This window comes from Polypterus senegalus, chromosome 6, assembly GCF_016835505.1.
Source record: "Polypterus senegalus isolate Bchr_013 chromosome 6, ASM1683550v1, whole genome shotgun sequence".
In the NCBI taxonomy this organism is placed as follows: domain Eukaryota; kingdom Metazoa; phylum Chordata; class Cladistia; order Polypteriformes; family Polypteridae; genus Polypterus; species Polypterus senegalus.
Genome location: NC_053159.1, coordinates 133,628,543 through 133,651,613, shown reverse-complemented (window position 1 = coordinate 133,651,613; position 23,071 = coordinate 133,628,543). Strand labels below are relative to the sequence as shown.

The window sequence follows — 23,071 nt, the reverse complement described above, 5'->3', positions numbered from 1 at the left end:
ATATAAAATAGGTGTCAATCACATGAACTAATATATTATTGTCAGAGGATTCAGAGTACCTCAAGTGCCCAGGTGCTGGCATGATAGGAAAATGCCAGAGCAAATAAGCTAATAACAGGTTCTGGGAAATCCATAGCTTTGTAGCATGGTTGCAGGTTTTCTGTTATTGACTTGACAAGTCCAAGTGAAAAACCATGAAGAGACATCTGTAAACATTCTGCACTGCTTGTTCCCTTAATATCATCTATGCGTAAGTTGGTGGCACCTAAAATAGATTAAGGAAAATGAAAGAAATTGTAGTAAAATAAGAATAATTTGGAATTATTTCCAAACCAGGAGGAAAAATTGAAGTTTGACAAAACTGAAGCAAGCCCTTCAGCAGAATACAGAGAATAAACTCTTGAGTCACATTATTAGGGATTTAAAATTTATGACTATTTTAAATGTACTAAAACAACAGTAATATACATTTTACTAAGAGCAAGCACAGAAAAGGACAAACAATGATTTATTAATAAAACTGCCAGCTTTATTGTCCCTCTAGGAAAAGCCAAAGTGGGAAACACAAAATGAACAAACAGTATCCTACTCTGATATTAATGCCTAACTCACCTGCAATGTTTGACAATGTGAAAATATTGACATCTTCCAAAGCAATATTCATCTTCCACAGAAGAGAAGACTGAGTTTGGGCATTTGGTATTGCATCCTCTGCTGAAAAGTCCTGCTTCTTAATTTCAGTCTCTCCAGGAAAGCACTCAGTAGGTTCTCTAGATAGCAGAGAAAGAACTCGAGACAAATTCTGAGTACATGTCTCAGAAACCTCAAACTGTAGACCTCGAATGCTGGAATCGATAAAGATCGTTTCTGGCTGGCCTGGTGAAGGTGCCTGGGGTTTGTTACAGCTGCCCTAAGATGTAAACAATAAGGTAGAATAATTATTAGGTGTTTATTGATTTTTAAAAATCTCATCAATCTCATCAGGTTGAAACCTATTTAATTTAGCACATTTTTTATTTTTTGCTTGCCAAATATGAACCCTGGAAACCTAATTAAAATGTGTTTATGCTAGCTTTTACACTTAAGTTCCCATTTTTGAACAGATCTAGAAATTGCAGTTTTACACTTAAAAATACCTGATCCTTTGAAGGTAGACTTGGCTAATGGCAAAATGCAATGAGAATAAAAAAAGATTCAAAAAGCAAAACAACTAAAATTCAATCGTCAACAAAACTGCCACACATCAAAATATATTTAACCACATTACATCAGTGGTTCGCATTTCTGTAATATGCAGGAAAGTCAAACTTTCTTGAAGGACTGATTTATAGAGACTCTCCCAATGAACAAATATACATTAAACATTCTTCAACAGTCAAACTACATTAATGTTTTTTTTTATTAATTTGTTTTTGTATGTTTTTGGCCAAGTAATTTACTTTTTGTTTTTTAAAGTCAGTGGCAAGGTAAGGGGTTTGATTGTAATAGAATATCTCATCATGTGTTATTTACTACATTATGAAGTGCTGGTATACAGCAATATGTTTGCTTTCACAGGTATGTATCCTTTCATGTTTTTTTTTTATCATATTAGATAAACTAGCATGAGATTGCAATATCTGATAATCTTACTTTTATTATTACACAGCCATTTGCTATGATGAGACAGTAAATACAATCACAATATTTTTTAATGCAAATAAACAAAAAGCATAAGTAACATTCATATACTTTTCAAGGAAATAAAAATTGTAGTCTTTTGTTTCAAAAATTCTTTGATAGTGAGAACCATTAGATGTAGACTTATAAATCAAGGAGCTAGTGTCACAACAAAAATACAATATAAAATTATACCAGTTATAAACTATTATACTTTGAAGATAGGAGATTAAAGTTTGATTCTCTAAAATGGAAAAAACAGCATTGATAATGGTAAGAGGTTAATTCTACCTGGAGGAGGTAATTAGATTTTAAAGATTGAATGTCAGTAATCCTTTATGGCTAAACTTCAACTGGCTGGAACCAGAATAGTCTTCAAGAACTTGAATGTACCTAACCACAATAAGACATTACATACCTGTAGGTTAAGGTAATCAATAACCAGAGCTTCCCCCCACACATGCTTGTCAGGAGGGTGAGTTGCTTGTTGGATATGAGATCCATCTCCAACTCTCCACCAGAACTGATCCATGGACAATGTAACACGTTGATGTAAGCTTTGGGACTTAAGGTGCTGGACGTCAGTAGAGATATCCATGAGGTGCTGTAGAGCTGTGTAAATAATGGATATTTACTGTATGCAACTCATAGTAAAGTTCCTCTCCAGTGATTAGTACATTTGTGATATAAAACAGTGCTTATAATTGTTCCAACAGTGTATTAAAGAATTCAACCCCATTTATTAAAATAATCACTTGCTTCTCCATGGAATACTGGAGGCATTGAGACCCTCCAAACACAAATGTCTACCATCACAGAATTTACCAAAACTAATTTTAAATCAAGTGTCTTTTAACCAGGTTTTATCCACCTGTATATGTTGTAATCCAGTGCAAAAATTCTACAGATATAACACTGAGAAATCACAACAAAGTTATTATTTCACTTTTATTTCAACTGCACAAGGCTTCACAAAATGTATTACCGTAACTTAAATACAAAATATTATCAAGCAAAAACAGACAGTGTAAGGAAACATCGTCACTATAGTGTGAGTATTCCCCAAAAAGCAGCATGGTGCTCAGGGTATTAAAAAGTATAAGGAAAAAAAATACTGTATATGAAGTAACTTGTAAGTAGTATATGAAGTTGAATTATTTGCAGTGACATTTGCTCCCCTTACAAATCAAAAATACAAATTACAATGTATTTTACTTAAAATGGTATTAATCTTATGTAGTAGTGTAAAAATAACAAACCTTTATTTCATTTTTTGACATAATTACCTGCTGATGCTGAAATGAAGCCAACGGCAAATGGCAAACTGTCCACTAACTGAACAGAGACATTAACATTGGAGACTGAGGTTCTAAGCATAATAGGAGCATTCAGTTGTGGAAAGGGCCTAAAATTAAAACAATAATACAGTATTATTAAATTTCTACTTCTGTAGAGAAAAAGAAAATAGCTTTTTTTAATTTAAACTCTGAAATATTTAAATTCTTACATCACTGATCTCAGCACTTTCATATATGGGGAAACAGATATTTTTATTTTGGCACTAGGTTTACTGTAAGTCAAACAATCACTATGTTATTCTGAGTCAAGTAAGAATCATTTATTTTAACTGGCAGAAAAAGGGTATTGTAATCAGATACATAAACTTTAGCAACATTTAAGAGAGATAGTTCTCAACATAAACAAAAACAAAGTTTTAGTCATAACTATTGAGTAGCGAACACTGCTGAGCTCGCTTTGCAGCGAGTTACCCAAAATCACAGAAATGTTTGCTATATTCGCTGAACTTGGCGAACTGCAATAAAGTCAGTGGGGAAGGACTAACTGAACCAGATTTGACTGGATTATAATGGTGCAATCATCTTTAAAGTGTCCCTGAGGGCTAGGGAAATGTCTGCCAACAATACTGAACCGATTATTATGGCCAATAAGGTGATCTGAGCTGTGTGGCAGCAGTGCCAACCACTACACCACCATACCTCATGAGATCAAAGAAGAAATAACACAGACACACACATGATTATAGATTTCGTCAAAACGAGGTGGAAATGCAGAAGTCATACTCTTATAGTTAGAAAAAATATGTAGGGCTTTTAAAGCCAGAAAATTGAAAGTGACATGTCATGACTGAAGCAGCTGGCTCATTCTATTTTTTGAAGTCGCGCTGAAGGCTCTCCAAACTGTCTGTGCTGATGCTTTTGTAGCAAGAAGGTTAATTTTGTGCCAATATAATCTGTGAAATTTATTTTAGAGATTTGTAATGCAGCTGAGAGAGAGACTTCCAGAGAGATGGGTAGAAAACAGACGAAGGACACACAAGCAGGTTATTATTATATAATCCCATCTGGTAGTTGCCCATATCTGACATGAATTCTATGAATATGTAAGCAGCATGAAGTCAGAAGCGCATCTATGCCATCAACATTCCTCGCTAGATGGGACATTTGGTTATCAGAATTCTCTCACTTGGCTGTGATGTCCCTTGGCTTTTCTCCGGCTTGAATATGTATGTATTTACGAGTATATATTGTATTAATGGGAATTAGTGTTATCTTTTAAAGCAAGTTAAATACATTTTCTTTCTTGTAATTATTTCTGCCATAGGTACAAAAGGGATGGTATTGGCTATAGTCTGTTCTGCATCAAGAAATACATCCTGGGGAGAAAGAGCGCCCCCTGCTGGAAACAGCTTTGCACTTTTTCTTCTATCAAAAGGATAAAAATATCTTATAAATAGTAATAAACATTTCATTATTATTATTACATAGAGTCTTCTGTGTTTGGGGGTGTGGGGTGTCAGGCTCCTTCAAGGTTTGTTTTTTTATCTGCATGTGGATAATTATTATGTTAGCATAGGACAGGCTCCTCCTTCTCATATATTGACATGGAACTGGAATATTGACCTGCAACAACAAACTTTCTGGTTAATGACTCATTGTATTTCATTTATTTAACTTGAGTTATGTTTTTAGCATCTTGGTTCTGGTAACAACTTGTATTTGCTTAATGGCTTTTAACATTTCTTAGATGGTTTTAATGTGTAGTATATGATAATGTCTGGTCTTTTAAAAAACATCTTCACAATTGCTCACAAATCATATTGACAGCTGGCATTTCAAAGACGTCAGCTGCAACTAAAAAAGTAGGTGGACCTACTCTATGCAGCGGCCTTGACAAGCACTTTGGATACTTGCAATTGACACAAATAACAGTTTTAAATCATAACTGTTTATAATACATTACAACTTCACAAACAGAGATAACTCGTTACTTATGCTGTATATGTTTCATTATTGTGGCCAAAAAGGTGACCTGAGCTGTGTGGCAGCAGTGCCATACACTGCACCACTGTGCCTCCTTGAAATCAAAAAGAAAGACTGCAATCAGAGACGCACAATCATTTATTTCATCAAAACAAAATGGCAATGTCGAAATTGTAGTCAAAAGTCAGAAAAAATATGTAGGTCTTTTAAATTCAGAAAATTCAAACTGGTGTGTCATGACTTGATTGTATGGAACGTTACCAAAGTGCTGGCTCATTCTATTTTTTGAAGTCATACTGGAGGCTCTCTAAATGCTTTTTATTCTATCAAAAAGACATAAATATCTTGTAAATAGTAATAAATCTTTCATTATTATTATTATTATTTCATAGAGTCTCCTCTGTTTTGTGGCATCAGGCTCCTTCAAGGTTTATTTTCACTCTCGCCATGCGACTAATTATTACGCATACATATGAATACACACCTCCTTCTCATATATTGACGTGGAACTCAAAGATCTATCTGAATATTTGGCTACAAGCACAAATAACTCGTCCCACAGAGTCTGTAATGCAAATGATCAGCATTACATACCCAGGGGTGCAGTCCGATCAATGTTGGCTGTTACAACTCCAGAGGATGTCGCACTGGCCAGGCAAAGCATTATGGTGTGCTAGTATAAAAACAATTATCCTAAACAGGCCAAATTATCAGTAAATAATTCGATGAACAAGGGTGAACACAAATGCAGCAAATTTGTGGTGAATAATGCTTTGGCAGAATTCACTGATCAATACTAGTCATAACTCAGCAAGAAAAATAAGTTAATCTAGAGTAGACAGCTGATTAAAATAATTCACAAAACTAGGCATGAGTAGTGGGAGCAAAAAGTAAAATGCCTGTATACGAGATTTTCAAAGACTGCAAAAGAGCAGAGATAAATGTTGGATCAATCATGTTGTTCAAAACACCCAAAACACATTTTATTACACCATTTCTTAGAACAGATGAAACAGTTTTCTCCCTTTTGGTGTTATGATATAGCACATTATTCATTCTCACCTCTTCTGAGAAGGTTTTCTATCACTAGTCCATTTACTTGGGAGCAATTTCAACCAGTGAGAAAATTCCTGGTGGCGATAGTGAATAATACAGGTGTTCAAGTTGATCGATCCCTCAATATCAACAGCCATCACCTTGAGAAATAGCACCAGAGAATAATCATGAAAACCAGAGCCATGAGCAAATACATCAAGCATACATATTAAAAAGTAATGGGTTCAATATATGACTTTTCTTACATAAAACTGATTTTAAAATTTTAACCCCGCCACTATGTCTCAGAAACCTCAAGCTATAGACCACAACTGCTGGCTGGCCTGGTGAAGATGCCTGAGGTTTGTTACAGCTGCCTTAAGATGTAAACAATAAGGTAGGATAATTCTTAGGTTTTTATTGATTTTTAAAAATTTCTTCTATGTTTTGAAACCTATTTAATTTAGTGCATTTTTTATCTTTCTCCTGCCAAATATGAACCCTGGAAGCCTAATCAAAAAGTGCTTATACTAGCTTTTACACTTAAGTTCCCATTTTAAAATGGATCTGCAATTTCAGATTTACTTTTAAACTACCTGCTTCTTTCAACCTAAACTTGGCTTGTGGTAAAAATGCAATGAGAATAAAAAAAAACAGATTCAAAAAGTAGTTCCAACAACTAAAATTCAGTCGTCAAGAAAACCGCCAGACATCAAAATATACTAAACCACATTACATCAGTGGTTCTCCTTTCTGTAATGCTCAGAAAAGATTTTGAAATTTTAACCTTGCCAGTATGCATACACATACCTTATGGTATATTTAGTTAGCTTCTAGCGTTTTATGATGCTCACAACTGCCAAGTTTGTTCTGGTTTGAGTGGTATATTACTGATTACTAATACGCACTAACACCCTGATATTCAGACATGCACAGACAAATACTCATAAAAACCATACAGGTATCAGTCCAAAACATGTGTTCTGGGATGACTAAAATGCAGAAATTTTAAATCTGTCACACAGAAAGGTGGTGGTTCTTGAGGGTGCATTTCAGTAATTGACGTGGGAAATCTATTCTGAATCAATAAAATAACTGCTGAGAAATATAAATTGATTTTGATTCATCATACAGTACCTTCAGGAAAATTACTCATTCGTAAAAGCTTCATATTTTAGCATTATAATCTATAATATAATCTTAGACACATTACAAAAATAATCAAGATCTACTTGAAGCAGATGTCCTCAAATAGAACATTATCAGTAGTAGACTGGCAAACTCGGAGCCCTGACATTAACATAGAGAAGCTGTTGATATTGGCTTGGACAGTAAATAGAATAAAAACCTCCAAAAGTTAAAAAAGAATTACAACACATTTAGCAAGAAACTCAGAAGAATTTTCCACAGGTCTCCTTGAAAAAATTATACAGCGGTGTACCAAACCAAATTACTTCAGTTTAGCATTCTAGTGAGGCCATGTAAAAATCTTGTTTTAGAAACAAGACATTCTTCATACTTTTATTGCATAACTGTCATCACTTATTCTTATGCTGTAGAATGTTTTCACAAGCAAATAAACACTTGCTGCCCAGATGACTCAGGTCAGGTTTAGGAGCATGCACTGGTGCAGTGTGTTGTGGCACCCACCACACGATGAAGCACTTCAGGATCCCAGTTGGCAACCTCCCAGGCAGACACACGGTCCAGTATCACCCTTCAGAAAAGGCCATCTATCTGCCGCAACAGCGTGTTACATGGGCAACCCCTTGGCCTGGTCCAACCATTTGAGGACCCTACAAGCCGGATCATCCTCAGGGAATCATGCGACATGGCAGCAGTGCCATAACTGATGTTTCCTCACAATGCAGGTAACGTGCCTCATTCGGGACTCTGTGAGCAACCAAAGTCAAACCAGTGGTACCAAAGGAGTCCAGTCTTCATCACAGGTCACTGGATAGCATCCATGCCTTGCAACCATATAGCAAAACAGGAATCACCAGGACTCTAAAGACTTGGACCTTCATCCTCTTGCAAAGGTATTGAAAGTGCCACAAATCCCTTTCCAGCAACCTTATGACCCCACCCCTTCTTTCCCAATCCATCTACTGATTTCATAGGAACAGACACCAGAGACATGAATGTCACTGCTGAGGTAAGTAAACCTCTCGACATGTCAACACTCTCTCAGCAGACAGGCACACTGCTGATGGCCGATATTTAAAAAAAAATTAAAAAATAAATAAATAAATAAATACTGGGTGTATATATTCATACAGTACTCGTCAAAGTATCAGGTGTTGCCTGGGTGTGCTTGGAAAGTTTTGAAATGTCATATAGCCTACATTTTAAGTTGAACCAACATCAACCTACTTGCAAAATTTCCTGAAGTCTTTGCATGACTGACAAATGAACAAACACACAGACAAGATGTGATCTGAGGGTTGAAATGAGGTCCTTAAGTGTGCAAAACTGATAAATAACATCAAACAATGCCAAAAAAATCAAAACAGTCAGTGGACATTATGACTTTTCTTAAAAAGATTAACATACCAACTGTATATATAGAGAAAATAAAAAACATAAGGTGGATTGGCGATTATAAATTGGCCCTAGTGTGTGGGTGTGTTTGTGTGTGTCCTGCGGTGGGTTGGCACCCTGCCCAGGATTGGTTCCTGCCCTGTGCCCTGTGTTGGCTGGGATTGGCTCCAGCAGACCCCCCCGTGACCCTGTGTTCGGATTCAGTGGGTTAGAAAATGGATGGATGGAAATTCCTTTAGCCTAGATAGTCAGAGTTTATGAGGAGGGAACATCAAAATTAAAGTACTTTATTTTGGATGATTGTTAAAGATTCTTGAGATAAAAAGATAATTATATTTTACTACACTATAATAAATGCATTATTTTAACTTCCTGACAGTGTGTGAACTCTTTACTTGTTTAAGTAATAGACAACTGAACACACATTCTTGGCTTCAACTCATTAAGGGCCAGATGTTTTTCTTCAGAATAGTTTGGTAATACAGTACTGTTAACTCATAATTTTCTTAAGCATGATGAGTCACTCAGATCTACAAGCAGAAAAACAGCCCTAAATCATAACACTGGAAAAATCTCGCTTGTTAGAAAAATTCACAATAATGAGCCAGAACCATACTGATTATCCGGCTGGTCTTTGGCAAACTATAATGCAAGCTGTTACCTTCTTGTCTGAAAGAAAACGCTTTTGCTTGGCAATGATCCTAATGTAGTAGCTATTCAGCATATATTATACTGCTAAGGTGTGCATATGTCACTGCCTGTGGAAAAAGAGGTTTAAGGATCCCTGGATGTGGTCCTGGAATTCTGAGTTCTCTTGGTTTTGTGTGGGATATTTTTAAAGAAAGTCCACATTTAAGGTAGTGTAAGCTAGGTACAATAGAGGAATCAACTGTGGAAAGGATGCCAGTCAATCACAGTGCAAACACACATGGCAATACAGACAATTATACTTCTCTGTATCATAATCTAAATTAATAATTAATTGAAAGGAAAAACATCATGTATGTATGATGTTAATTTACTGTAAAAGTGAAGAATATTACATTTTTGCACATTTAGACGTGAAGGAATTACAGTAGAGTAACCTTTGAAGAGATTCATCACTAGTTTTATAACACAGAATCCTAAATGTATATTTGAAAGCTTAGACAATATATAACAATAAGTAGATAGATCTGGAGTCCATAACAAAGAAAGCTCAGCTCACCTGCAGCGTGGCTTTAAATGTGTTCAGACAAAGAATCCTTTGACGGCTTTGAGACAAAAGTAATCCATCTGAAGAAAGAATATGCACACCATATTTAAAGTAGAGTACTGAAGTCCTACTTTCTGAATGTTTTTCACAAGAATTAGGAATGAGCTGTCATGTATAAAGAACATAATTTTTACTAATGTATATTTGGCATAGCGGGAAAAACATTAAAAAAAAAAATAGTATGACCATTATAGCAGCATCTACTTTGTGCAGGACTGACCTTCGACCGATATTTCTATATTGGTCTGCGGCAAAACAACTTCTGGTATAAAATTCTTAAGAGGCAGTTGTTGGTCATCTCGTCCATAGTGAAGCAGCAGAGACTTTAAGGTCCAGTTTAGATGTCTGAAACATAAACCAGGAGAATATAAGAAAACTGGAAGCAATTGTAATATTAACCCAATACAATAATTCAATATAAATTAAGGTGAGAATAGGTCCAGTGAAGAAGCTTTTACAATGCTTACTTACAGAGTTTCTGAGAAAGCTTTTATGATTTTTGGCACTCTTTCAAGATTTCACTATATCTAATGGACAATTAATGTTTGGTTTGCAGATGTATCAACACTTAAAAACATCTAATTAACAAATGACTAACTGCAACACTGATTAACAGTTAACTAAACCTTTGCAGATTAATAACAGCAGCATAGGACAGGAGTGAATTGCTTAATCGATTAGAAACAGTTGGGGAGTCCTACAGTATCATCCTGAGCTGCGGGCATTAGGCTTAGGCGATTAGTATTACTGATTTGTGAAAAACAAAACTTGCTTCTTAAGAAAAGAGGTGAGTGAAATGAGTGAGTTAAGTAAAGCAAAAGATCAACAGACACTAAAGTAGCCAATAATAACATCACATAACTAGGCAATCTAACCAATTCAGAAACACAACCTCTTAGTATAAGTACAACCATTTTATTTGTCTTTGCATTGTGACCTTGCAGCAGACCTTGTCAAAAAAAGCCTTTTCTATACCCTCTTTTTCCTATACTCACAAAGATCAGAGCTCTACGACACAATGTTGAAAGCAGGCATTTATTTTATGGTACACCTACATATATAGAGTCAGCATTAAACTGTCAATTAACATAACATTAAATGTCTTGACATGTGGAAAGAAATTAGGACACCTAGTGAAAAACCACACAGACAAAAGATGAATATAAAAATGCTACACTGACAGCGAATGGAATTTGATTTAAAACCAGGTCTTTGTGGGGCAGCAATGTTAGCCACTTTATTCATCCCTGCTGTCATACAAAAGTGTTTGTTTGTAATTTTTTGTGACAATGTTGAATACTTTAATTTTCATTCCAAAAGATTACCTCTTTTGGCTGTTCATGGATAAGGTGACGTTGGTGTTCTCAATTGCCACATTTATATTTTGTGGTGTACATCGATGAAACTCCTGTAAACGTGACAAGTAGCCATGAGAATCCCTCCTGATTTCTAGTTAACAGAAAAAAATAAATTAAAAAATAATCCTGTGTCATACAATAAAAAACAACTGTGATAATGGCGAAGTCAACTCTTACTTTCCTCTTCTTCAGGTGGAGTTTCTTTTTCCATGATGCCATGGAGCAACTCACTCTGGAAGAATCCTTCATGAAGTTCAGTCTGTAGTGTTCTTACATTAAGATTCATTGACATAGGACGTGCATTTGTCAGACACAGTTCAGTAGCCACAGTCAATCCAAGAGATAACTCTGCCAAACAAGTATCCTGCTTTAGAACACAAAGACACAATTTCCTATTTAAAGGACGGCAATCACTGTCAAATTATAGATTCTTCTGACTTAAAAAACAGAGCTAGTAGAACTGTAAAAAGGAATAATGTAATGGATCAAAAGATAAATGAACAACAATGTACTAAAATGATGAAGGCAACAGAACTTATATGTACGGAAGCGTATTAGGGCCACAGTGAAAAAAAAAATACAAACACAGTGAGTTAAAAAAAATCTAAACTTCGAGATTAAAGTCGACATGTTGACTTTATTCTCGACATTTGCACTTTATTCTCGCCATTTATGTCGAGATTAAAGTCGACATTTCCACTTTATTTTAGTAGTTTATTTTGTCAGTAGAATGTCGCAAACTAAACTTCCTCTTAAAATGAATGTTTAATTTACTAGATTTTCTCAAACCCCGTCATAAATTAATGTAGCACTTTAAATGCTTTATATTAAGTGTTCCCCAACCCTGTTGTTAATCTCTACACGCTTCTTAAACTGACTTCCTCTTGCACTGAGAGGCGCCAGCAGAGATCGCCGCACATTGACTTCATGATATTCCTGCTCTATGAACATTCAGAATAATAAGATAAACACTTGATATCTTTTTCACGATTAAATGCATTAAAGCATGTATTAAACATGGGTCGCGGGGGGCACGGTGGCATGGCTGTAGTGCTGCTCCCTTGCATTAAGAGGTCCCCAGGTATATGTTCAGTGTAGAGAACTTTATGGCAGGTGTGAAGAGGCTCCAAAAAACTGGACATTGGAATGGGTAGATTTTTTTTTTCTTCACTATGTCCGTATTTTTTTTTTTCTTCACTGTGGCCCTAATACGCTTCCGTATACTGTATATGCAATGGAAAATACAAAACATACATGTAAGTAAACAAAGAAGTTATATTTGGCCAACTAGTATTGTTTAAAATAAGAAGAAAAAGCAGTCACAGTAGAATACACTACATATATTACAAAACATGAATAAAAAAGTGAACAGTATTAAACAAGCAAATTACTGACAGCAGAATTGAAAAAGGTACAGCTTTATGCTGGAATACACACTTCTTGAAGGAGTTATTAATTAACACAGAGTATAAACAATATTACAAATTGCTTTATGAATAAAGCAAATCATTAATAGCTTCCAGGAAATGTCAAAATCCTGCTTAGTATGTTAAAATATATAGATTGAAAGCACAAAACAGCATGTACTTAATAAGTTTTCCAATTTTACACATGCTGGAAAAAGCAGTGTGTGTTGAGTTCAAACCATTCTGAAATCAGTAACCCTGTTGAAGATAAATTGCATTAAATATACTATGAACGTGTGGTTATGGTACACATCTTTACTAGAACTTTCAAGGACAAGTTTGAGTAATATCATTTAACGTTTCTTTTTTTTTTTAAAAAAAACCAAGAAAAATAAATTACCAACTTAAATTATAGTTCTTTTAACAATAACAATTCTCAGGGTGGAAAGAATAAAATAATATTCTTACCAGAGAGCTGCTTTTCAAGACTTTGCTGCTTAGTTGACTCACTAAGAACTCACAGCCAAACCTGGAAATCACAAAAAAATACATTTGACAAGACATTAATAATCAGAGAGCAAGAATAAATCAAATCATTACATAAAACATGACTGTAGTACCTTTTTCCATCATTGTTAAAAAGTAGTGTGATACCAGTCACTGTCATATGCCACAGAGATTCAGGAACACAAAGGTTTAAAACCATGATGTTGACAGAGTCAATATGCATACAAAAGAGCTGAGAAATGTAAAAAGAGAAAGGTCTTTGTTAACAGGCACTTCAATCATAATGATAATCATCTGTAGTCACAGTTCTTGAATTATTCACCTGGCACAAAAGACGCAGAAAGCCAGAGTTCATCAATCCACCACCTGGTTCATTAGGCCTAATTACTGCTTTACAGGATGTCGAAGACTTTTGAAAACTGGGTTCCTTCTGAAGGTCTGCCCGTATACGAACATCAGCAAGACATAATGCAAAGTAACGCCTGACAAAATAAAAGCAAACATTGTACAGGAAGAGACAGGTAACGAATACTAACAACTGTGTCTAGGTGTCTCTTAAAAATGTTCTCCAAACATTACCCCCAAATTAGGAGCTTTCACTACAGAACACTCATCATCATACCAACTTTCATATTTAACTAAACACTTTGTCAAAATGAAAAGCTAGTGAGGCTTTAAGATTGTTAGAAAGTAAGCATGATAATTACTGTGGTATTATGGATTATTTTGTATTTTGCAGTAAATGATGGACATCTTTTGTTAAAATGCAGCAAAGACAAAAATAGAATTTCTACTTCTCCTTGGAAGAGGGTAATATATTCATTTCCAAAAATTGTTACCCTTAAATATTACAAGACATATAGGTCCTGTTACTGGGCATATTTGTTCTCACTCCAAATTACTGTGTGGTTTACTTGTATTGTTAAAATACATCAGTCCCCTACTGAAATCCTAATGCCATACCACTAAATTGGTTCTGACCCTTCAGTAAAGCAATATAATCGTAAGTTATACTACAAAACATACTGATGGCACTAAAATCCATCACTAATTGACAACTGCAACAAAAAATGGTGATTAAGTATGCACTGTATACTTATATACAGTATACTATGCCTCACCATTACTGATGGCTGCTTCTATGAAAATGAATTGATTCTTAGTTGAAAATAAACTATTCTGTTTTATGTTTTTGTTTTTATGTGCAGGATGCTGTATGTTGACACTGTTGTAATCCAAAACCTGCCTATATATGGATAGTTAGATTTAAGTAGGTAATTTCTTTAGCTATTAATATTTAATGCTATGATAAATCCCAGACATAAAAAATGGATATACTTCCTATTGATAAAAAAATGGATATACTTCCTAGTGATAACACCTAATCAAGAGGCTAGGCAACTCTAATTTAACCTCATGTAATTAAAGTATTCAGTATACCATATTTCAATAAACGCCTTCCTGCCTCATACAATTAAACATTTTGTTACACCAATTTAAATTTATCTAGTCTAAATGTAATGTGGAATAATGGAATAGTGGTTAGCAAATGTGAAAGATAAGTTATCAAACTTTAGGGAAACTGCAGATCTCTGAGGATCAGGACCGGTCACATTCTTCAGCCTTCCTCTTAAATTAATATTATCTTTCAAAACTTCCATGAACACACCTTGAAATTGTTAGACTTTATCAGACACACTCTGTAGGTTTGTAACCAAACTCACCTTTTACAGATGCAGGACCTATTCTGTAAATAAATATATCAAGATGGAATACTGCCATTTTGCCTGTGGCTTTGATGAAATTCCACCTTTCCTAACGATGCCCTTACACTAGAATGTCTCACATAACCAAGTTTTTAATAAGAGGTCTCCAAGCTTTATTCAGTTTTGAGCCTCACCAACTATACAATCAGCACTGGTGACCCAAAGGTAAAAATTAAAAAAGCTCTCTGGACTGGCACCCAGTGGTACCAGGCTATGTTTCAGTATCCTAAACTGGAATAAGCAAGTGGGAGAATGTTAGGTTATGTTAAATAAAATCTTGGTTAATTAATAATAGGTTCACAATTAGGTTAAACAAAATTTTCCAAATTTAAGTATGTTAACACAGACCATTATTAAACATAGAGAAAACTCACTGCAATTCTTGATTGAAGATTTTACTAGAGATCCAGGCACTGCCGATTTCCTAAAAACAAGAAGGATATTTTACACCATCTTATTAATTATCAAGTAATAACTCCACTGCCTTAAGAGGACATTAAACAAATGGAAACTTACCAAAGTCTGCTGCAGATCCAATTGCACTCCAACATTATGAATAGAAAAGAATCCAATTGATCCGATTTTCAAATCTGCTCCAAGTTTATTTTGTAAGAACTGGATGGCCAAACGGCAAAAAAACCACCTGCAGAATGGTTACACTGAATTAGGTGATCACAGTCTGGTAAAAGGTAACACACAGATTAAGCACATTAAAACAACAGGAGCACAGTCAGCAAAAATTAAAACAAAGGACCTAACTTATCAGAGCAGGAATGTGTGACAGCCACTGAGAAATGTTGCTTAATATGGGATAATTTTTACATCAACACTGTCACCCAGCCTACAGGGAGAATATCGACTCATGTGATATAACTATGGGTGTTTGGGTTAAAAAAAAACAAAATAGCAACATCTTTCTCTTTTTAAGTGTCCTATGTCCTGAGGAACAGTAAACTTTCATATTTACTCATCATTCTATCCATTTTCTACCTGATTATCCAATTTGGGTAATCTTTCCTTTGTCTAACTTTATAAACAAAATGCAATTTATTTATGATAATGAAAAGCAAATACCTTGCTAAAATAAAGCAGTGCAAAAATGTTAGAACAAGATGCTTTTTACAGTTCTTAAAATATGAAATTACATTCTTTATCTTTTAGCTCTCACCTGAGAAAGAGGACGATACAAAGAGCCCCCAGCACAAATGTGACCAGGGCATATGCAAACATCTTGCTTTGAATTCCAGCTGACCATCCATATGCAGGGGACTCAGTAATCAATTGGAAGATGGTTGTTTTTGTTAAAACAAATCTATAGAACAGAGCAAACAGGGAGCAAGAAAAACTGTATCAAATATATAATATCAAAATTACAAATAATGAATAATTAAGTTAATAATAATAAGCCTGTATCCTTGCCAAATTACTTGCTGTTGTATGTGTTGGAATATACACATACATATATATATTATATACATAAACACACGCATGCAATGTACAATGACTAGCAAAACATTTATAATAAAAAAAATAAATCAAATTATTCCAAGTCCACGGTCTTGCAGAAATGACACATGATTTTGACCAAATGAAGATACATTTTTGCTCCATATAATCACATTAAAAAGAAAGAAAGCTTGTACAACAACGGGCTTTCTTAAAACTTATGGGTGTGCAAGGTAAAAGTTCACTACAGGAACTGCTTATTCATTCACATTCACACACGCACAATAGGACATCAATAGTCAAGTATGGTGCGGAGTCCACACAGACAAAAACAAGGTAATGGATTCAAACTCAGGGCACTGGACATGTAAGGCGACTGCACAAACCTCTACACAATCATACAGCCCATACAAATACATGCACATACAAACTTTCTGCATGCTCTTTCAAGCCCTACATAGATGTCTAGTGTTTTGCATGTCTTCTTAAGGCATAAAACCTCATAAGGAGATATGTCAATGCAGACATTTGTTTCACAAAACAGTCTTGCTTCAGCTACCATTTTTAATGCATTAATTGCTTCTCTCAAACTTAATCTTTTCTGTAAAAGGACTGCAAGAAGTCTATCCCAGCAGCTCTGCATGATATGCCAGTCAAGTCAAGCACAGGAAAGATAAATGTACACCATACACAATCATACAGTGACAGTTACGATTCACCAGTTAAGCCAACCTACTCATCTTTGGGATACGGAAAGAAGAAGGACAACATGGAGGAAGTATATAGGAAAAACATTAAAATCACATACAGACTGAGCAGATAACGAATCACTCAGGGGTACTAAATATAAATAAAAAAACAGCTGCTCATTTATTTTTTAACCTTCTAGTCCAGTTCTGGATTGAATCCAGACAAAACCTACCTAAAACTGTCGAGCAGGATTCAAATTTATCAAGGAGAATTTTACAACAAAACCACAAAAATATGAATACAAGGGAAGTTTAGCTACCACATGATCTAACAATGTGTATTTGTACATTGGCAGGAAATTAGACAACCTTATACAAATTACATTCTGAAAGCTCCTAAATCTGGATTTAGAATTAGACTTGAGAAGTTCAAGATGGCTACACTCTATCCCATAATATCAGGTTTCCCTAATTAAAGATTTAGATTTTGGAATATTGTTAGTATTATAAAAACACATTTTCATGAGAATAGTAAGTTACCTTTATTAATATTTTAAAAACTTTAAAATATTTTCAACTTAATCTGATCTGGGTTGTTGGATGTAGGAGCCTGTCACGGCATATCAGATACAAGGCCACTACATCAAAGGCCCAGGATTAAATTTTAGAATCACCAATTAAGCTAATAAAAAAACAACGGCAGCATGCAAACAGAGATACAACAAAAAATTTATTTGAAATTGTGGTACTGTAAAACGTAGATTGGACTTAAAAGCAACAAGGAACCAAAACGATAATTGTACACATATGTTTAAATAATGTTCATTAATGACATGTAGGTGCACTACCTGAACTCTGTGAAATGCAAAAAACATTGTCAATAATGTCTAATAACAGAAGATCTAAAGAGAAACCTGGAATTAACTTACTATTGTGACTAAAGATTATAAATTCAGAACAAGGTTCACTGCAATGAGATCTCACTATTATGGCACCCATGTAATGTCAGGCCCGAATAATTTTTTTATACTTTGTTGATATTTATATTCATGCATCCATTTCCTAAACCATCTTTCCCTATTACAGTGAACCTATCTTAGCAAACTACGGATTTCTGCAATCTTGGACTGAATGACAGCTGTATCAGATGCTAGACCAATCCAAACCAGCCACACACAACTACTCTGACTTGACCCAGGATAGCAATGTATCTAGAATGTACATTATTAGAAAAATTATAGTACCACCAGAAGACCCATTTTGGATATTTTGGAGAGAACATTGTAAGAAAAATTCCATTCAGGGCTTTGCAAATGTGAAATTTAATAGTGCAAGTGTAATAACAGCCATGATCTCAAGCAAGCTTCTTTTATTCAAATCTTTCTCTACAATTTTTTAACAATATATCTGAGATTGAAATAAATGTTAAAAATTGTGCAAAAAAAGTGCAAAAGTTAAATGTGTTTAACAATTTATAGGATGAGTTAGTTTTCATCATTTTAAATACCTTTTTTTAATTTTCTCAGTCTGATGGATCCACACTGTCCAGTGTCAGAAACAGGTTTTTTAAATGGGTATCTGTAACTCCATCTTTTAAAATGGCTAGTTGAACTGAAATGCCAAAAAGCAGGAAATCATGAGAATCAGACCAAGCCAACCATTGAATGACATTCAGGATTTAACATAACCGTTTTCTGCTGGACGCAGATTTACTTTGGAACTCTCAAAGAATGTCATTTTGGCTGAAATAAAATCATAAAAACAATAATAATTAAGGCTAATTTTGGTCCACTTCTCAGCTTAATTTTGGTCCACTTCTTAGCTTTAAACTTCTGTTTTCTCTACATCAACAAATTCTTCAGTGCTTTTATTAAACTGTCAGAAATCTTCATTACTGAAAAAGATTACTTGTCTTAGTCAAAATAACTTAAATGCATGCTCGATTACAGCTAATGCTGCAAAAAAAATGTTATGGGGTTTGCAAGCAGCTGTTACTGTTTTCCTGGTGGAACAAACAATTTTTTCCCTGTTTTAGAGATTTTTACTTAGATGATATATCAGGAATACTATTTTTAAAAGTCTTAATACATTGAGAAGTGCACACCTTTGAGTCTCACCAGGCCACATTAGTCGTAATTGCCAACAGGATTTCTCTGCTGATTTTGAAAAGAATACGTGTAACCGTTTCCAATGGCCTTAAGTCATTTTGGTAGCAACACCAGATGGAATCCCACTCCTGGAACACAGGTCGATACCAACCCCGCCTAGGCAGAAGCCCACTCCCGGGGCGTTGCCCAGCAGTTTCGGCTAAATTTTACACTACTTCTTCATGACGTCACATCCATCCCACCCGTGGACATGTCGCTTCCTGAAGTGTACCAAGTTGATTAGTATGCGGTAGAAGGAACTATTCGTCCTTCTCTCCCGAACATTGTTTTTTTTTCTTTTTTTCTGCTCTTCTTCAAATCTGTGTAAGCAGAATTTATTGCAGTTTTATTACCATACACTCTTCGTATCGGCGTGCTGATGACACGTATAAAATCAGGTGATGGTGCCACAAGTCAAGAAACTGGAACTAGACTTGTCCCTTTTCTTCTCTTACTCTGTTTTCCTCCCGGTCTTAGAATATGACAGCCCCCGACAAGGCTTTAGTTCGTCTCGCAGTGCTCTTCGGCAGGCCGCCACTTACTTAACGCCCCGCTCTGTTTGTTCTGCCGCCCAAACCAAAAAACCCCTATCGGTGCGTTGGCGGCTTCGGGGTAAACAGAATCGATGAAGGGGCAGCAGCCAACCAGGTAAACCTACAGGACGAGTATGAACCTATCCGGAGTTACGCTATTCCTGCAAATGGCAAGTTCGACGGGCCGACTGTGAATTGACCCAGAGTTTTCCAAGCGTTGAAACCCAGCACCGCCTCCGATGCGTGAGTTTGGTTGGAAAGAGTAAAATATAGACGGTGACGTAGCTAGTACATGGTGCGGGTCCGTGGAAAAAATACTGAGGACCATCTACTGTATATTAAGGAAAAGGACCATAAAGACTTAAAAAAAAGTTTAACAAAATGCAGGTATATTGAATTGCATATAGTTTCTTTTAAATACATTTTTGTACGCCAAATATTACATTTTTGTGTACGAGAATGATTCTGTAAATACATTATTTCAGAAGCACGAATAGCCCAATTAAAATTAAACTATTATGAAATATTTGTAGGTTATTGATTTATTTATTTGAATGGACATTTAATTCAAAGTAATTTAAAACTACTACTGTATGGATTTTTTTTATTAAGCATACACCTCAGGCATGGCCCCCACATTCTAACGCGCGCCCCTAGGCCATGGTCTCTGGCGATCCCTTCACCTAGGGTTAAGGAAAACGTGATACCCAAAAGGATTTAAATGTAGGTATACAATTCAGTTGAAGATCCGTACGGTTCTATGACGCTTAGTTTTTCATGTACTCCGGCATTTTTGATATACTGTACTTTTCTAATGTAGGGTTTCCGACTAAAATAATGGCGGGTGTCGCAGGCATCAATTTTCTTGCAAAAAGCAATTACGTCTTTTTGAAAATGGTGGCAATTTTGAAAAGAATCGAAGTTTTAACTTCAACTCTTTACATCTGCAGAAATAAGTGATGTAAATGTTTGATTTTTTTGGGTAGTATTTCTTATTTAATTGTGTTTAAAACCATGTATAATTTTTTTAAGTTTATTGTTTATAATATTTATAAATAAAGAATATGTAAAACTATATGACACCAAGTCGGTAATATCAAAATTTTCGACCAGTGGAGAGGTCTACATTTTATTTGAATTCGTAAAATGTCAAAGCGAGATAGTTGTAGAAAAATGTATGTAGAATTTATCTGAAACTTTTTTGATATTGTTTTTAGTTTTCAAAATATTTTGTGCTGAAGTTGACACTCGATGCTGTAGGATCAATTGTTGCTTTCTGTTCATACGTTTTGTTTGTGCATAATATCTACTCATCACGCGCCGGGCCCCTGTGCAATTGTGGGGGCCATGACTTCAGGTAAGGTGACCATCCGTCCCTGTTTTCTGGGGACAGTCCCCTTTTACGGACAACTGTCTCCACTCAGAAACATGTCCCCATTTTGCCCCCGGTTTCAGCTGGTTCACTTTTTTGAATGTATCTTATCACCACGATAATTTGAACTCAGCGTGCATGCGTGGTGTTTTGCCGGAGGTTATGCTTTACCGCATCCTGCAACTTTGGCAAGAAATCACGTGATAAGCTTTCGCTTTGTACTCTGTAGTGTTTAGAGTCCCTACTCATGATCTGTAGATTCTAAGAGAGGCACGCCGTGCTCTGCCTCTGCCTCTGCCTCTGCCTGTGGCTGTGTCTACGCGTGGCTTGCTTCTGGATGCGAGAGCAGGGTGGCGGCTCTTTTCTTCCACCTGTTGTTTCTGCATTTTGGCGTGGTGATCCCTGTGATTCAACATGAGTGCTAAAAGTTCAATGATGGACTTCAGCGTTCAGTTTAAATACTACTAGTGCAAAAAATTTGCATACTAATAGGCCTAGTCGTATGACTAAACAGAGCAGGTTGCAAAAAAATCTCAGTTAAATTAAAGCATTTCTACAGCAGTTATTGTTGGAGATAGGTCAAACTGTTTTTGAAAGATATGGGGTAAGCACCACACCAACCTGGACCAAAAACAATAGATCTGGGTCAGTTACATGACAAACATGATGTTTGGAAAAAGATGGGTCAATTACTTCAGAAGTTCTCATTGTATGTGGGTCTTGATGTTCAAGGCAGATATGTCGGAAACCACATATTCTTAATTTTTGCATCTCTGCTGGGATGTTGTTGTCTAGGAGCTCCAAACAATGCAAAACATCACATAATTTTAATGACAAAAAACTGTATTTTTAAAATGATTTTCCACAGGGACACACACCATGCTAATGTTAAGCTTCCTCGATGTCAACACCATAGAATTGGAATCTGAACTTGACTTGATAGAGAATGTTTGATCCCATCACTAATGTAACAGATCCCATGCCCATTAAGAATTGTAATGAATAAATCTTAATTTTCTCAAATAATATATTATTGACTTTGGATTTCTTAATTACAACAGAAGTATGGGAAAACAGGCATATTTTTAACCTAGTATTAATGGCTAAATGTTATATACATTGGTCTAAATTTCCCAATTAAGAAACCTCTTTACTCTTGTTTTTTTTGTTGGGAATGTGAAATGTACATGAAAACTATTGGATTCTCTGCAAATAAGAAACCCAAAAAAACTGAACAAGTTCGTGGGGGATTCAAGTCTTTTGCATAATATTTATAGCAAATTTAAGTTGGTATCCTCTTTATATTATGTTAATTATTATTGTCTAGCATTTTGCTTTGCAAAGAACTGATATAAATCTTACGTGTAATTGTTTTCTTAAACACTAATGTCTGTGTATGTGTGTGTTCAGTCCCTTAGAGTAATCTATCAGTTTCACTTTGGTTACTCAGTCAAATGCAATTGAGATAGAAAAGGTCAGGAGAGGCTGACACACACACAAGGATACCAAAGAAAGGCAGTTTCAATACCCATTTCTTGCACGGAGTCTTCTCCCCTTTCATGAGTGACTGTGTAAGTACCGCGTGTACTAAACAGTAAATTAGTAAAGGAGAAAGGACTAAACACTAAGGAAAAAGAACGGCAAGACTGCGTCAGCTCTGGAGCTCAGCTCGGAGCAAAATGAAGTGAATGAAATGACGTGAATGGGAGGGGAGATGATCACGTGACTCCCCCACCCGCCTTAACTCTCAATCCCTCCACAAACACAGTCTCTCTTTATATATATATATAGATATTTCATAAGCAGGTCATATGAGTGCAAAGCTTATGGAACACACAGACCAAAGCAACACACTGAATATTAACTGAATTTCATGGCTTCCGGCTTAAGTATCACTGATTGAATACTTGACTGTTTTAATGTGGTTCATAAGATTAATACAAAAAAAAAACTTTTGACTTTTTTTGAACAAAATTGAGCAAACCAGAATTTACCTAAGAAAGATAACAATAAAAGTAAAAAGCTGAACTCAACAGCAGTCCAAACATTATACAAAGCAAGATTCATTATGGCATC

At 35.4% G+C, this 23,071-nt stretch overlaps 1 protein-coding gene across 3 annotated transcripts in view; it reads right to left on the bottom strand.

The window, feature by feature from the left end:
• The window catches only part of LOC120531645 (protein KIAA0100-like), a 69,381-nt gene extending 49,584 nt beyond the window's left edge, over positions 1-19,797 (bottom strand). The window contains exons 1-17 of one of the 3 annotated variants that reach the window (XM_039757243.1): positions 19,048-19,797; positions 18,451-18,554; positions 15,977-16,120; positions 15,325-15,451; positions 15,183-15,232; positions 13,365-13,524; positions 13,156-13,274; positions 13,004-13,064; positions 11,307-11,496; positions 11,097-11,220; positions 9,992-10,116; positions 9,724-9,791; positions 6,003-6,136; positions 2,946-3,064; positions 2,078-2,271; positions 613-910; positions 60-265 (exon numbers count right to left, since the gene is read on the bottom strand). In XM_039757243.1, coding sequence (XP_039613177.1) covers positions 60-265; positions 613-910; positions 2,078-2,271; positions 2,946-3,064; positions 6,003-6,136; positions 9,724-9,791; positions 9,992-10,116; positions 11,097-11,220; positions 11,307-11,496; positions 13,004-13,064; positions 13,156-13,274; positions 13,365-13,524; positions 15,183-15,232; positions 15,325-15,451; positions 15,977-16,038 — 2,037 coding nt within the window. In that variant the 5' untranslated portion in view covers positions 16,039-16,120; positions 18,451-18,554; positions 19,048-19,797. Of the gene's footprint in view, positions 1-59; positions 266-612; positions 911-2,077; positions 2,272-2,945; positions 3,065-6,002; positions 6,137-9,723; positions 9,792-9,991; positions 10,117-11,096; positions 11,221-11,306; positions 11,497-13,003; positions 13,065-13,155; positions 13,275-13,364; positions 13,525-15,182; positions 15,233-15,324; positions 15,452-15,976; positions 16,121-18,450; positions 18,555-19,047 lie in introns of those variants that run through there. The other 2 variants (XM_039757242.1, XM_039757241.1) reach the window with 2 other exon arrangements.
• Positions 19,798-23,071: the final 3,274 nt, after the last annotated feature.